The sequence below is a fragment of the Andrographis paniculata genome, unplaced genomic scaffold (genome assembly GCF_009805555.1).
Source record: "Andrographis paniculata isolate CXL003 unplaced genomic scaffold, ASM980555v1 Contig30END, whole genome shotgun sequence".
In the NCBI taxonomy this organism is placed as follows: Eukaryota; Viridiplantae; Streptophyta; class Magnoliopsida; order Lamiales; family Acanthaceae; genus Andrographis; species Andrographis paniculata.
The window spans coordinates 1492724-1508819 of record NW_026137563.1 but is presented as its reverse complement, the minus strand read 5'-3'; the positions used below and the strand labels follow the sequence as shown (position 1 = coordinate 1508819).

Genomic DNA, 16096 nt, shown 5'->3' with positions numbered 1-16096 from the left:
TATTAATATTTATCTTTTTTATTTTATGTTAATTTTAATAAATTTATATATTTTACAATTAAAAATAATTTTTATATAAAAATTAATTATTTAAAATATATAAAAGTAAAACTATAATATAATAAAATATTCTAATATAATTAATAAATAATCAAAATATATTTATTTATGTAAAATTTATAATAAATTTTTAAGGACATATAAGAAATAAAAAAAAAATTTCCAGAGCTATTTCAAAACGCCGGTAAGTTAGTTTTTCAAAAATTAACTTTTTGGATAAAAAGTTATTCAATAAGCTAAAAACTTTTAAAAAAGTTATTTGCCAAACACCCCTTTATATCAATCCATATTAATTGACTGCTTCCATTATATTGTTGTTAACAAATACCACTATTTTTCATTTTGATTTCCACGGATTTAAACCAATTTTGTTTGGATCTAAGATCACGCTTTTTCATAAAATTTTAACTATATTAAACAATTAAATATCTTCAAATGGACTGTAGTCTATAAACTTTTTAAATAAAGATATTTGTTTATTTACTATATACACTATTTTTAATAAATTTATTATATATATATTTGTTTTCTCAATAGCCATTTCTAATAAAAATTTGTCCTGTGCTATTTCTATTATTATTATTATTATTAAAATAAGACCAATCCATACAACTAGTATTTATATTTTTTTAAAAAAAAAAGAAAACAAAAAGTTTCCCTACAAAGGACTTATCGAAACCATCCAATACGTTTAGCAAAAAAACAAAAAAGCACATTAGGGCAGAATAGAGGGATCAAAATGCAAAACCGCCTTTGCAAGTGAAGACTGAAGAGACGCTACGCTGCGCAATAGTATTTTGCAGCCCTCTCATTCAAAAGGGGCGTTCAGTGTGTGTATATATATATCTATGCAGGAACCCTTCCTTGCTTCTTCTCCAGGGTTACATCACCACCATAGCCTCCACCTTCACCTCCACCTCCGCCCCACCAAACCCACCCCTCATCTCTCTCCTTCTCGGGTTTTCCCCTCTGCGTCTATCTATTTCCGCCATACGTAGTTTTACACACTTCTATTCTGTACAGTGCAAACCCTTTGGATGTGCAATCGCCCGCTGAGGTTTGGATGGGTAGCCTTCTTCACAAAAATTCAATCTGTTTGTGAAATTTAATCGCGCGATATGTTTGCTTTGGATTTTCTTATTAAATCTTGACCTTTATTTGTTCGTCAGATTACTAGGTTTTAACGATTCCCTACATTTTCTCTGTTTTTGTTACAGTCAATAAGCTAGCGGGCGGTGGCAAAAATGGCGAGTATAAGATCGAGCTTGCCTTCAAGGCTTCGGCAACTCCTTTCGAGTGAAGGAGCAATCGGCCCATCGATTAAACTTGACCCTGAACCAGTATGCTCCTCTTATCTTCTTCTTGTTTTTATAATTTTTGTTCAAGTTACGCGTAGGGCACGCCTGTGAAAATTTTTAATGTGGAGTAATGGTCACGTGCCTATGTAAATCACTAAACAGCGGCTGACGTGAACCATATCTGCTTATTCTATGTTTTGGGTCTGGAATTTATTGGAGTGTGGGAGAATGGTTTTGATTTGTGATTTGAAGAGATTCCCGGATGCATTTCATCTTAATTACATTGGGTGCTGAATGGGGATGGTTTGAATGAGCGGAAAAACTGGGTTTATGCTAAAGGAGGAAATTTTGAAACAGCATGTTTATCTACATCGTATCTGGATCTTATTTTTTTATTACGACAACGTATGCTGTCAAGGTGTCCCTTGGTTGTATAATTCAACTCTTTATATCTATGCTGTTTGAATTAAGAACTGTATATGATTTCAGCATACAATAGGTTTTGTTTAATATTTGTTTTACCGACTCAGATCCTGGCATATAAGGCCTGTGGAAACAAGAAGAGTCCTGTAGATCATGATTTGAGTTCCCATTATAATGATTGATATTTGATAGTTTGCCTTATAAATTCATCCCATAAGATTTTGGACCGACTAAGCTATATAAAGATGTGGTAGCATGGAGAATTCTACTACCATGCCATTCCTTTTAGTTCTGTTTCCCTAGTCGATTTAAGGTGAAGTAAGTTTCTATAGTTAGACCTGAAGAAGTTAGTCGGATAAATTTTACGAACTGTCATTTTTACTCGTGTCGGTAGAATTTATCTATTGTGTTGACATCATTTAAAAATCTCAATTATTGAAGTAGAGAGTGAACTATAATTTAACTCGGATTTAAGCCAGAAATGGTTGAGGCCTATTTGTATCTTTTGTTGTTTATTTGGTTTAGTCCATGTTTTGAGCACCCTTTCCATGATCATTTAAATTCTATTTTAGTCAGTGCTGGCTAATCATTGAAATTGCTGGGATATTTGAGTTTTCCTACACATTCTGCCACATTCCTGTCTTTCCATGAACCCTAACTGTGTTTTCTCTTGCAGCCTGCAAATATAAAGGAGTTTGTGGACAAGGTGATTCAATGCCCACTACAGGATATAGCAATCCCGCTTTCTGGTTTTTGCTGGGAATATGGCAAGGTGTTTGATGTTTGCCTTTCTATTTTTTTTTTTTTTTATATTCTGTTTTCGTCTCTTTGTTGTCTGCTGATGTCTTTGATTATGTTACAGGGAAATTTCCTCCACTGGAGGCTTCTATTTCTACATTTTGACACATATTTCAAGACATATATATCTTGTAGAAATGATCTCCTTCTATCAGATGAAGTATTAGGAGATGTCACGCCATTTCCAACAGAAGCAGTTTTACAAATTCTGAGGGTTATGCGAATCATTCTAGAAAATTGCCACAACAAGAGTTCTTTTAGTGGTATAGAGGTAAACTGGTGATTGAGTGACATTATTTTTCTTTCATGGTGTGATCTTTTTTGATTGGCACTGATAATATTAGTCCAACCTGAGCACAAACTTTGAAATGTGTATATATGCATATTTTCTTCATCATTTTTTTCTTCTTTTTTTGGTAGCATTGCATGCATTTGGTTCTTTATCGCTGGCCTGCAAAAAACTGTTAAATGATTCTTATCTTTGGTTTCAGCATTTCAAGCTGTTGCTTGCTTCAACAATTCCTGAAATTCTGATAGCAGCTTTAGAGGTCCTTTCTGCACTTGTGAAAATAACCCCATCAAAACTGCATGCTAGTGGAAAGATGGTTGGGTGTGGGTCAGTGAACACCTGCCTTCTATCCCTTGCTCAAGGCTGGGGGAGCAAAGAAGAAGGTTTGGGCTTGTATTCGTGCATTACCCTACATGAGAGGAACCAGGAGGATGGATTATGCCTGTTCCCATCAGAGAAAAATAATCAGAACAACTTGCAATATAAGCTGGGTTCATCACTTTATTTTGAGTTGCACAGCACATCCACAATCATGGACGGTAGTGATGGCTCAATTTCCTCTGGTACAAGTATGATTCACCTCCCGGATACGCAATTACGCACAGAAGATGAACTGTCACTTATGAAGTCTTGTATTCAACAATACAATGTGCCTCCAGAGCTTAGGTTTCCCTTGTTAACCAGAATCAGATACGCCCGTGCATTGCATTACTCCAGACTGTGCAGGCTCTACAGCAAGATTTGTCTTCTTGCTTTTGTTGTGCTTGTGCAGTCTAGTGATTCTCACGATGAACTCGTTTCTTTTTTTGCGAATGAGCCAGAATATACAAATGAACTGATTAGAATAGTAAGGTCTGAGGAAAACATTTCTGGAATCATAAGAACAGCTGCAATGACTGCTTTGGGTGCACAATTAGCTGCATATTCTGCATCTCATGAGAGGGCACGAATACTGAGTGGATCGAGCATCAGTTTTGCTGGTGGGAATCGTATGATTCTTCTTAATGTTTTGCAAAGAGCAATATTGTCATTGAAGACTTCAGCTGATTTGTCAGCGTTCGCTTTTGTTGAAGCACTTCTGCAATTTTACTTGCTACATGTTGTATCTTCTTCAAGTACCGGAAGTGTTGTTCGGGGATCTGGGATGGTACCGACCTTTTTACCCCTTTTAGAGGATTCAGATCCAACTCACTTGCATCTTGTCTGTTTGGCTGTGAAAACTTTACAGAAGCTCATGGACTACAGTAATACAGCTGTTACTCTTTTCAGAGATTTAGGTGGGGTAGAACATTTGGTCAACAGATTGCAGATTGAAGTACATAGAGTGATTGAATCTGAAGGGAAGGATAGCTCTATGGTCATTGGTGAAAGCTCGATAAACGGTAATGATCAGTTCTATGCCCAAAAGAGATTGGTTAGGGCTCTGTTGAAGGCGCTTGGTTCTGCGACATATGGTGCAGTAAATCCGGGAAGAACACAAAATTCTTATGATGTTTCTTTGTCTCCCATTTTGGCAATGATTTTCAGTAGCAAAGAAAAGTTTGGAGGTGAGATTTACTCCTCTGCTGTGTCTCTCATGAGTGAAATGATTCACAAAGACCCAACATGTTTTAGTGTTTTGTTCGATTTGGGTCTTCCTAGCGAATTTCTGTCCTCAGTTGTGGCTGGTATACTTCCTTCTTCGAAAGCTATTACATGTATTCCAAATGGTCTTGGGGCTATTTGTCTCAATTCAAAGGGCCTGGAGTCTGTGAGAGAAACTTCTGCTTTACGCTTCCTTGTTGACATTTTTACTGACAGGAAGTATGTAATGGCAATGAATGAAGGCATTGTTCCTTTGGCAAATGCTGTGGAAGAGTTATTGCGGCATGTATCTTCATTGAGGAGCAGCGGCGTTGATCTGATAATTGAAATTATAAACAAGACAGCATTGCTTGGGGAGACCGAATTCAATGCACCATTGGGAAAATCTGATGGAAATGATGCAATGGATATGGATTCCGCAGAATCTGCAGATAAGGAAAATGCAGGCGGTTGCTCGCAAGGTGCTATGCCAGATTTGTCATCTCCAGTCATCAGTGATGAGCAATGCATGCAGCTTTGCATTTTCCATGTGATGGTACTTGTTCATAGGACAATGGAAAATTCTGAAACTTGTCGTTTGTTTGTGGAGAAGTCTGGTATTGAAGCTCTAGTAAAGCTTCTTTTACGCCCAAGTATTACTCAATCATCTGAGGGAATGTCCATAGCATTGCATAGCACGATGGTATTCAAGTGTTTTACACAACATCATTCTACTCCTCTAGCTCGGGCTATATGTTCTTCACTACGGCATCATTTGGAAGAAACCTTGACTAGGATCAGTGCTGTATCTGTATCCTGTCTTCTGGACCCTAGGGTTGGTCCAGATCCTACCATATTTTCTTCCCTCTCCCTTGTTGAGTTTCTATTATTCCTTGCCGCTTCAAAAGATAGTCGATGGGTAACATCGCTGCTTGCTGAATTTGGCAATGGCAGTAAAGATGTTTTGGAAGATATTGGCCAGATTCATCGTGAAGCTCTTTGGCAAATTGCATTGCTCGAAGAAACTAAGGCTGAAATCAAGGACGAATCCTCAGTTAATCATAATGCTTCACGCCATTCTGATTTGAGCTTGAATGATTCTGAAGACCCCAGATTAAACTCTGTCAGGCAGTTTCTTGATCCCTTACTTCGAAGACGAACATCTGGGTGGAGTTTTGAGTCCCAGTTTTTTGACCTTATAAATTTGTACCGTGATCTTACTCGATCATCAAGTCTCCATCAGCGACAGATTGTTGATCCTTCCTCCGATTTACAGTTGGAAGGCAATCGGGAAACTCATCAGCCTGGTTCTTCTGACTTGACTGAATCCAGTACCAGGAGGGATGAATCCAATCAGAGATCGTACCGACAATCTTGTTGTGATATGCTCAGATCATTAATTATTCATATCACCCATTTGTTTCAAGAGCTGGGAAAGGCGATGGTGTCTCCATCTCGTCGACGGGATGATTTGTTAAATGTTTCTCCTTCTTCAAAGTCAGTGGCTTCTACCTTTGCCTCTATAGCCATGGATCACATGAATTTTGCAGGACAGTTAAATACTTCTGCATCTGAGGCCTCTGTTTCATCTAAATCTCGATATTTTGGCAAGGTTATAGAGTTCATTGATGAAATTCTTCTGGAGAAACCTGACTCGTGCAATCCAATTATCTTGAATTGTTTGTATGGACGAGGTGTTATTCAGACAGTCTTGACTACATTTGAGGCTACCATTCTTTTGCCTTTTTCCATCAGTAGAACTCCTGCTTCACCTATGGAGACCGATGAGGGGAGGCAAAATGAGGCAGAAGAAACTGACCACTTGTGGATTTATGGACCCTCGGCCAGCTATGGTAAATTTATGGACCACTTGGTGACCTCATCCTTCATTTTATCTCCGTTCAACAAGCATTTACTGGCTCAGCCTCTAGTAAATAGCGATGTTCCATTTCCTCGGGATGCAGAAACATTTGTGAAAGTCCTTCAATCCATGGTACTGAAGGCAGTGCTTCCTGTCTGGTCTCACCCGCGGTTCCCTGAATGTAGCTATGAGTTCATTACGACTGTGGTTAACATTTTTAGGCACATTTTCTCTGGGGTGGAAGTGAAAACTGTTAGCAGCAATGTGGGTCGTTTAGCTGGTCCACCACCAAATGAATCAGCTATTTCAACAATTGTGGAGATGGGATTTTCCAGGTCTCGAGCAGAAGAAGCTTTGAGACAGGTTGGTTCAAACAGTGTGGAGCTTGCAATGGAATGGTTGTTTTCACATTCAGAAGAGACTCAAGAAGATGATGAACTTGCTCGTGCACTTGCAATGTCTCTTGGGAACTCTGGATCAGATGCAAAGGAAGATGTTACAACTAAAGCTAATCAGGCCATTGAAGAGGAATTGGTGCAACTACCTCCAATTGACGAGCTTTTGTCAACATGTAGGAGACTGTTGCAAACGAAAGATACATTAGCTTTCCCTGTTAGGGATCTTCTTGTGTTGGTTTGCTCCCAAAATGAAGGCAAGGAAAGACCAAGAGTAATTTCATTTATTATTGAACAATTGAAGCTTTGTGGAAACATATCCGACAGTGGGAACCAGAAATTACTCTCTTCCTTTTTCCATGTTCTTGCTCTTGTACTTAATGAAGATGTAGCAACACGAGAATTAGCTTCTAAAAGTGGTTTTGTTAAAGTTGCATCAGACCTTATTCTATGTTGGAGCTGCTCAGATGATCAGGAATCACCTCAAGTACCAAAATGGGTGACTTCTGCTTTTATTGCTATTGATCGGCTTGCTCAAGTTGATACAAAGTTAAATGCTGATATTCTAGAGCATCTAAAGAAGAAGGATACGGGCAGCCAACCACCTGTCGTTATTGATGAAGACAAGCTTAACACAATGCAGATGCCTTTCGGGGCACCATCCAAGTATTTGGATTTAGAGGAGCAAAAGAGACTTATTGAAATAGCTTGCAGTTGCATAAGAAAGCAATTGCCTTCTGAAACAACACATGCTGTTTTGCAACTCTGTTCTACTCTCACTAGAACTCATGCAGTTGCTGTAACTTTTCTGGAGTCTGATGGTCTGCGTTTGCTTCTTTCCTTGCCGGCAAGTAGCTTGTTTGTTGGCTTTGACAATGTTGCGGCTGCTATAATACGCCATATCCTAGAAGATTCTCAGACCCTACAGCAAGCAATGGAATCTGAGATAAGGCACAGTTTTGCTACTGCTGCTAACAGGCAATCTAGTGGAAGGCTTACACCTCGGAATTTTCTGACAAGTTTGATTTCAGTTGTTCAGCGCAATCCTGTGACCTTTATGCAAGCTGCCAAGTCTGTGTGCCAAATTGAGATGGTGGGTGAGCGACCATACATTGTACTAACAAAGGATCGTGACAAAGATAAAAGCAAAGAGAAAGAAAAGGAGAAAGATAAAGCAGAGGAGAAGGAGAAGCAAACATCTAATGATGTGAAGGTATCCACTGGCGGTACAATTTCAGCTCCCCTTGGCTCTGGGCATGGGAAGATTCCTGATGCAAATTCCAAAATTTCAAAGACACACAGAAAACCTCCTCAGAGTTTTGTAAATGTAATTGATCATCTACTGGACTCAATAATATCATTCGTACCTCCACCTTTGGAAGATGAGTCTGTTGTCAAGGTTGGCTCTTCCTCAGACATGGAAGTCGATGCTTCTGCGAACAAGGGTAAAGGAAAGGCTGTTGCTTCTCCATCTGACTCGAGTGAAGTAAACAACCAAGAATCCTTTGTTTCTATGGCGAAGGTGGTGTTTATTTTGAAGCTCTTGACGGAGATCCTCTTGATGTATGCTTCATCCGTTCATATTCTTGTGCGGAAAGATGCTGAAATTTGCAGTTACAGAGGAATTCCTCAACGTGGTGGTGTACCTTACTGTACTGGTGGTATCTTCCACCAGATTCTTTACCAATTTCTTCCATATTCAAAGAGTTTCAGGAAGGAGAAGAAATCAGAAGTGGATTGGCACCAAAAACTGGCTAGTAAAGCTGGTCAGTTTCTAGTGGCATCTTGTGTACGCTCAAATGAGGCAAGGAAAAGGATCTTCACCGAGATCAGTATTGTACTCAATGATTTTGTTAAATCTGTTAGGGGTTTTAGGGCACCAAAACCGGAGATCCAGGCTCTTGTCGACTTGCTAAATGATGTTTTGGCTGCTCGCACACCAACGGGATCTTACATCTCCGCAGAAGCTTCTGTCACTTTTATAGAGGCTGGTCTTGTGCAGTCACTCACGCGAACACTTCATGTGTTAGACCTGGACCATACAGATTCGTCAAAGGCTGTGACTGGAATTGTGAAGGTTTTGGAGTCAGTCACCAAGGAGCACATTCATGCTTTTGAGTCTGTCAATGGAAAACTAGAGCGAATGCTAAAACCTACAGATCCTAGTGGGCCCAGGGAAGGAAATACTGGTAGATCACAGACTGTTGATGCCACAACTAATGGTAATGACAACTTACTACCAAGTGACCAGATTGATTCATTTCGCACTGTCCAGAACTATGGTGGTTCTGAGGCCGTTACTGAGGATATGGAGCATGATCAGGACATTGATGGGGGCTTTGTGGCTGCTGAAGATGATTTCATGCAGGAAAATGCTCAAGACACGCAAAATCAAGAAAACGGCCTTGATTCTGTGGGCATAAGATTTGAAATTGGTCCTGCCACCCAAGGGAGCCTTGATGAAGAGGAAGATGAAGATGGAGATGCAGATGAAATGTCTGGTGATGAAGTTGATGAAGATGAAGATGATGAGGCTGATGATGAGCACAATGATATTGATGAAGATGAAGCTCATCATCTGCCCCACACAGATACAGATCAAGATGATCATGACATTGATGAAGATGAGTTTGATGAGGAGGTTATGGAAGAGGATGAAGATGAAGAGGATGATGGGGATGGTGTTATTCTCCAACTTGGAGATGGAATGAATGGGGTAAATGTTTTTGACCATATAGAGGTTTTTGGCAGAGATAGCATCTCCAGTGAAGCTTTTCATGTTATGCCAGTTGAAATTTTTGGCTCCAGACGCCAGGGTCGAACTACATCAATATATAATCTATTGGGAAGAAATGGTGATAACACTGCACCTTCTCAGCATCCACTCCTGGTGGAACCATCTTCATGCAATAGTGGGCCTCCAAGACAATCAGGTGACCATATTGTGTAATGGTGCTTTATGTTTCATGAATGATCTCTTTGCAACTTGAATACTTCACTTCAGTTCAGTTGTGGGGTCTTCCAATATTTCCTATAGCATATATTCGTTTTGATACATCATCTAGTTTACCTTACACATTCTCTTTTTACAGGAAATGATCGTGGTACTTCGAATAGGAACCCTGAGGGATCCTTGTCACGGTTGGATTCAGTTTTTCGATCACTCCGAAATGGGCGTCAAGGACACCGATTAAATTTGTTGGCTAATGAAAGTCAACTCAGTGGTGGATCAAACTCTTCTGTTATTCCTCAAGGTTTAGAGGATTTACTTGTTTCCAGCTTAAGACGGCCTTCGTCTGAGAAACCCTCGGACACTTCTGCAGCAGTTGAATCTCAAATAAAAAATGAAATCACTCCATCCCCTCAGTTCACTGAGACGCAGGCTGAAAATCAGAGCAGTGCTGGAGATGGTATTGTGCCTCCTCCATCTATAACGACATTGGATAGTTCTCAAACTGCTGAAAGGCCAATTATTGCTAATAATTCTTTTCTGGGAACAGAAACATCAAGTAGGCCACCTCAGTCTGCTGAAACTCAGTATGATCAAAATGATGTATTGCGTGATGTTGAAGCTGTGAGTCAAGAAAGTGGTGGAAGTGGGGCAACCTTAGGTGAGAGCTTACGGAGTTTAGATGTTGAAATTGGAAGTGCTGATGGGCATGATGATGGTGGTGACACCAGAATGAGGAGAGTTAATCCATTATTTGGCAACAGTTCATCTTTAAGTGGGAGAGATGCATCACTCCACAGTGTAACTGAAGTTACAGAAGATCCAATCCGAGAAGCAGATCAAAGTGTCCCTCCTGAGGAAGAACAACACAATCATGATGCGGAATCTATTGATCCTGCTTTTCTAGATGCACTTCCCGAGGAGTTGCGGGCTGAGGTTCTTTCTGCTCAACCAAGTGAAGCTCCACAGTCCCAAAATCCTGAGCCACAAAATAATGGCGATATAGATCCTGAATTTCTTGCAGCGCTTCCTCCTGACATTCGTGAAGAAGTTCTGGCACAACAGAGGGCGCAAAGGATGCATCAATCCCAAGAGTTGGAAGGTCAACCAGTTGAGATGGACACTGTCTCAATAATTGCAACATTTCCTTCAGAATTAAGAGAAGAGGTGTCTTTTCATTGACTTCTTTGTTTTCACTTCTGTCTTCAATAACATTGTGGATTGAATAGTTTAATTGTAACTTGTGCTTATATTTTCTCACTTACTTCCTGCATTCCAGGTTCTTCTTACTTCCTCTGATGCTATACTTGCAAATTTGACACCTGCTCTTGTTGCTGAAGCAAACATGTTGCGTGAAAGGTTTGCACGCAGGTATAACCAAAGTTTGTTTGGTATATATCCCCGAACCCGGAGGGGAGACTCTTCCAGAAGGGGAGGTGATGGCTTGGACAGGGTTGGCAATGCCCTTTCACGTCGATCTCTCGGTATTAAGCCAGTTGAGGCAGAGGGCTTGCCTTTAGTTGACACAGAAGGTTTGAGAGCATTAATCCGGTTGCTTCGTGTAGTGCAGGTATATTGCTTAGTTTGTTCTAATGTCAATCAATATGTTCCTGCAGTTGGTGTCCTAACTGAATTAATTTTTGGCAGCCACTTTACAAGAATGAATACAGACTTCTGTTAAACCTCTGTGCTCATGCTGAAACCAGAGTTGATTTGTTGAAAATATTGATGGACTTGTTGATGTGGGATGTAAAAAGGTCTCCCAGCAGGGTGAATGCTTCAGAGCCCCCCTATAGGCTTTATGCTTGCCAAAGTCATGTGATGTATTCTCGACCTCAATGTGTTGATGGTAAGAGTCTTTCTCATCTTTTATTGAGGCATTTTTAAGATTCCAAATGAGCAAGGCAACAACTCAAGGAATATATTGGCACACATCTAAGAGTTACTGTTTATAGAAATCTAGATATGAATGTATACAACTGCATTAACATTTAATACTAGCCTTAGTTTTAGTACTCCCTCAATATTTTATATTTTATTTCATCTTTTAGGAAGGATATTATGTATGTATTTATTGCGATATTATGCAGGCGTCCCACCTTTGGTGTCCCGGAGAGCTCTTGAGACTCTCACCTACTTGGCCCGCAACCATCCTTTGGTTGCAAAATTACTTCTTGAGTTCAGATTGTCACAATTTAGCCTTAAGGAGTCATCGGATTCTGATGGCAAAAGAGGAAAAGCTGTTATGGTTCATGATGACAGCATGTTAGAGAAGTCCGAATGCCCAGAAGGGCAGGCATCTGTCACCTTGCTGCTAAGCCTCTTGAATCAGTCACTGTATCTGAGAAGCATAGCTCATCTAGAGCAGGTCTTGATTTTCTAAAACTCTAACAAGTGCTCTTAGAATAATACAATCTAGATCAAAAAATTACTTACACATGCTTTTGTTTTGTGACAGCTCTTAAGTTTATTGGATGTCATTATTGATAATGCTGTGAAGAAATCAAATTCATCTGATGACCAAGTGGCATCTGCCTCCCAGCAACCTAATCCTCAGGTTTCTACATCAGGTTCTGAGATGAATATAGTTTCTACCTCAGCTTCTGGTGAGGGTACTTCTACCACATCAGGATCATTTTCAGATGCAGAAAGACTAGAAAGTGCCCAAGTTATTTTGAACAATTTGCCAAAACCAGAACTTCAACTTCTATGCTCACTTCTTGCACGTGAAGGGTATGCTGAAATTTATGACTTATCTTTTCTTCTCTTGACATAATGTATGGTGTGTTACATGTAACACGCCTTGGTTTGATTTGGTGTTTGGGTTTCATTGCACATTCATGTTCATCAATATTAAATCATTACCTATTTACCTTCAAATTCCAGGACCGTGGCGGATCATGTGTGACAAGTTCTTAATAACTAGATCTAATGTTTTTTCTTTTTAAATCATTTATCATTTGTTATTTTTGCTTTCTAATTGAGTTAGATATCTATCTTTTTTGGATGCTTCTTTATATGTAAACTAGAATAGCTAAAATTTTGTACAAGATACTTTTTAAATTCTTGTTAAACTTATATAGACTCATGCATCGAACTTACTTCTTCTTGCCTAGCTGCATTTTATACCAAATAGGTTCCCTTTAACTTTACTCTTGAGAAATTTCTTACAAGCATGCTTTTGTGATTTTTTGTTTGCCAGATTATCAGATAACGCATATACTCTTGCCGCAGAGGTGTTAAGAAAATTGGTGACTATAGCACCCAATCATTGTCATCTCTTTATCACAGAGCTTTCTGGTTCAGTTAGGAAGCTAACTATGTCTGCAGCTGAAGAATTGTCCGTATTTGGGGATATGGAGAAAGCAGTCCTTAGTACTGCTACTCATGGAGCCCAAGTTTTACGGGTCCTACAAGCTTTGAGCTCATTAGTTTTTATAATTCTTGACAAGGACAAAAAACATAATATTCTCCCTGAAGTTGACCATTCTGAAGCTATATCTCTTGTTTGGGATATCAATGCAGCACTTGAGCCCCTGTGGCAGGAGCTAAGCAGCTGCATAAGTAAAATAGAGAGCTATTCGGATGTGGTACCAGACCAATCATCATCTTCAGTTAAACCATCCAATTCAATGCCACCACTTCCTGCTGGTACCCAGAATATTCTGCCATATATAGAATCTTTCTTTGTAACTTGTGAGAAGTTGCATCCTGGTCAATCAGGCACTGCCCAAGATGTTGGTATTAATACTGTATCTGATGTTGATGAGGCTGCTGCATCAGTTGTTCAGCAGAAGACTTCAGGACCTGCTATAAAAGTGGAAGAGAAACATGTTGCTTTTGTTAGGTTCTGTGATAGGCACCGGAAGCTTTTGAATGCTTTTGTCAGGCAAAATCCTGGATTACTTGAGAAGTCCTTTGCACTCATGTTGAAGGTTCCTCGGTTCATTGATTTTGATAACAAGCGGTCTCACTTCAGATCCAAGATCAAGCATCAGCATGATCACCATCATAGTCCTCTGAGGATATCTGTAAGAAGAGCATACATTCTTGAAGATTCGTACAACCAGCTGCGTATGAGATCTGCCGAAGATTTGAAGGGTAGATTGACTGTTCATTTTCAAGGGGAGGAAGGAATAGATGCTGGTGGTCTCACCAGGGAGTGGTATCAGTTGCTGTCTAGAGTAATATTTGACAAGGGGGCATTATTGTTCACAACAGTCGGGAATGAATCCACATTTCAGCCAAATCCCAACTCTGTTTACCAAACAGAGCATCTTTCATACTTCAAATTTGTTGGACGAGTTGTAAGTGCTTTTCATTTTCTGTAGAATAGAGTTCTTGTGGTGATTGTCTAAAGCATTTGCATATATTACAGGTGGGGAAGGCACTATTTGATGGACAACTCCTCGATGTTCACTTCACTCGGTCCTTTTACAAGCATATTCTTGGTGTTAAAGTAACTTATCATGACATCGAAGCCATTGATCCTGGTTATTTTAAAAATTTAAAATGGATGCTTGAGGTTAGTCATGCTCTGCTATTTAGTTCTGTAATGTACGTAACCCTTAGTTCAAGTTTGCATCCTGAATGCAAATGGTGAGCATTGATCCTATTTCTTTTTTCATCTGTCTTTTCAGAATGATATAAGTGATGTTTTAGACCTAACATTCAGCATTGATGCTGATGAGGAAAAGTTGATTCTGTATGAACGAGCTCAAGTACGTAGTTGTTTTTACATCTATGATTTTCTTCTTGTCAGCCTTTTTTCTGTGTTAAACTAATCATATTCTGTTATGCAGGTTACTGACTATGAACTGATCCCTGGTGGTCGGAATATCAAAGTCACAGAGGAAAACAAGCACCAATATGTTGATTTGGTTGCTGAGCATCGATTAACAACTGCCATTCGTCCCCAGATAAATGCATTTTTGGAGGGTTTCAATGACCTAATACACCGTGACTTAATTTCAATCTTTAATGACAAGGAACTGGAACTCCTGATCAGCGGTCTTCCCGATATTGACTGTAAGATTTCAGCTTTCTTCTTTATTCTGGCATTATTTTTGGAACAAATTTGCCATATGGAAAATGCACCAACAATTGTTCTAATACAACTCGTAAATAATGCAGTGGATGATTTGAGGGCCAATACAGAGTACTCGGGCTACAGTGCTGCTTCACCCATCATTCAATGGTTCTGGGATGTGGTTCAAGAATTTAGCAAGGAGGATAAGGCTCGCCTTCTACAATTTGTCACCGGAACCTCAAAGGTACATTTGTTAGTCATTTGACCTTTCTTATATGTTTGGATTTATGATGGATAAGTTCCTAGATCTCTTGTGGATTTATGCTTAGGAGTAAAGACTTTTCAAGATTCCTGCTATGGCTTTCTTTTGATAATATGCTATTGATATCATCCCAATGATTCCTTTCGAGAAATTTGTTCTTTCCATGGTATTGATCTGCTCACTGCTACTTTGGAGCTGCTAGAAAGTATATGTCAATTTTTTTATAAGGAAAATGTTTTTGTACACCCCACCACTTTCTGTATATATTGTTTTTGTATCCCGTTTATCTTTTTATTTGGCGGCAAAAGTATCTGTGGAGTTGGTGACAATTATCCTTTTTCTTCCTGTCTTTTCAATACAGGTGCCTCTGGAAGGATTCGGTGCACTACAAGGAATTTCAGGATCTCAGAAGTTTCAGATTCACAAGGCGTATGGCAGTGCCGATCATTTACCATCAGCTCACACATGGTGAATCTTTGTCAAATTATCTGTTACTTTTGTGCCTATTGTCTTATATAACAGAATCTTTCTCATCATTTGAGATGACATATCTGTTTATGATCAAGGAATAGAGTTTTAACACTTTTAGAACCGAACCATGCAGTTTCAATCAATTGGATCTACCTGAATATCCTTCGAAAGAGCGGCTGGAGGAGAGACTGCTGCTTGCCATTCATGAAGGCAGTGAAGGGTTTGGATTTGGTTAAACGGCGCCATCCATGGTATCGTATCGATCTTTTAAGTATAAAAATAGAAAGAAACTTCTGGCTGTGTATAGATGACATGATATATATAATTATATATATATTTCATGTGCAGACGAAGAGATTATTGATTTGGAAGAATTTGTTTCTGCCTATGAATGATAGAATGTGGGGTGGGGTGGGGTGGGGGGTGATTGGTGGTATACAATACTCTTTACTACTTATTTACTGTATAGTGAAGTCCCGTTTTGGCATTGTTGCTTGTGGCGGGTTTTGCACTTTTTTCACCGCCTCTTCCATGCCGCATCATTATTATTATTTTAACCATCACGTATTCTATTGCTCGTTTAGTCTCTTTACTACATTTATATATATATATATATGTATATATATTCCTGCCTTTGAACTGCTTTTCATTTTATTTTTACAAAATAAAAATAAAAAATAAGAAATGCTTATATAAA

General features: G+C 39.2%; 1 protein-coding gene across 3 annotated transcripts; it reads left to right on the top strand.

Annotated features, from left to right (window-relative positions):
- Positions 1-870: 870 nt before the first annotated feature.
- LOC127246292 (E3 ubiquitin-protein ligase UPL2-like) lies at positions 871-15790 on the top strand. 3 transcript variants are annotated; one of them, XM_051267564.1, is made up of 18 exons: positions 871-1127; positions 1278-1400; positions 2458-2553; positions 2644-2850; positions 3071-9620; positions 9780-10097; positions 10188-10804; positions 10917-11207; positions 11285-11486; positions 11728-12005; positions 12096-12370; positions 12840-13944; positions 14016-14162; positions 14278-14358; positions 14440-14665; positions 14771-14910; positions 15290-15396; positions 15533-15790. In XM_051267564.1, the coding sequence occupies exons 2-18, from the start codon at positions 1305-1307 to the stop codon at positions 15633-15635; spliced, it is 10839 nt and encodes a 3612-aa protein (XP_051123521.1). In that variant the 5' UTR covers positions 871-1127; positions 1278-1304; the 3' UTR covers positions 15636-15790. The 3 variants fall into 3 exon arrangements, with proteins under 3 accessions (XP_051123521.1, XP_051123519.1, XP_051123518.1); XM_051267562.1 differs by having other exon boundaries at positions 871-1117; positions 9780-10804; XM_051267561.1 differs by having other exon boundaries at positions 9780-10804.
- The last annotated feature ends 306 nt before the right edge of the window (positions 15791-16096 follow it).

What these genes read in the sequence shown, in the direction of transcription:
- LOC127246292 (XM_051267562.1), top strand. Translation starts at nt 1,305, where the DNA reads ATGGCGAGTATAAGATCGAGCTTGCCTTCAAGGCTTCGGCAACTCCTT. An exon ending in TTTGCTGGGAATATGGCAAG is followed by an intron (nt 2,554 to 2,643) that starts GTGTTTGATGTT and finishes ATTATGTTACAG; the next exon opens with GGAAATTTCCTCCACTGGAG. An exon ending in GTTCTTTTAGTGGTATAGAG is followed by an intron (nt 2,851 to 3,070) that starts GTAAACTGGTGA and finishes CTTTGGTTTCAG; the next exon opens with CATTTCAAGCTGTTGCTTGC.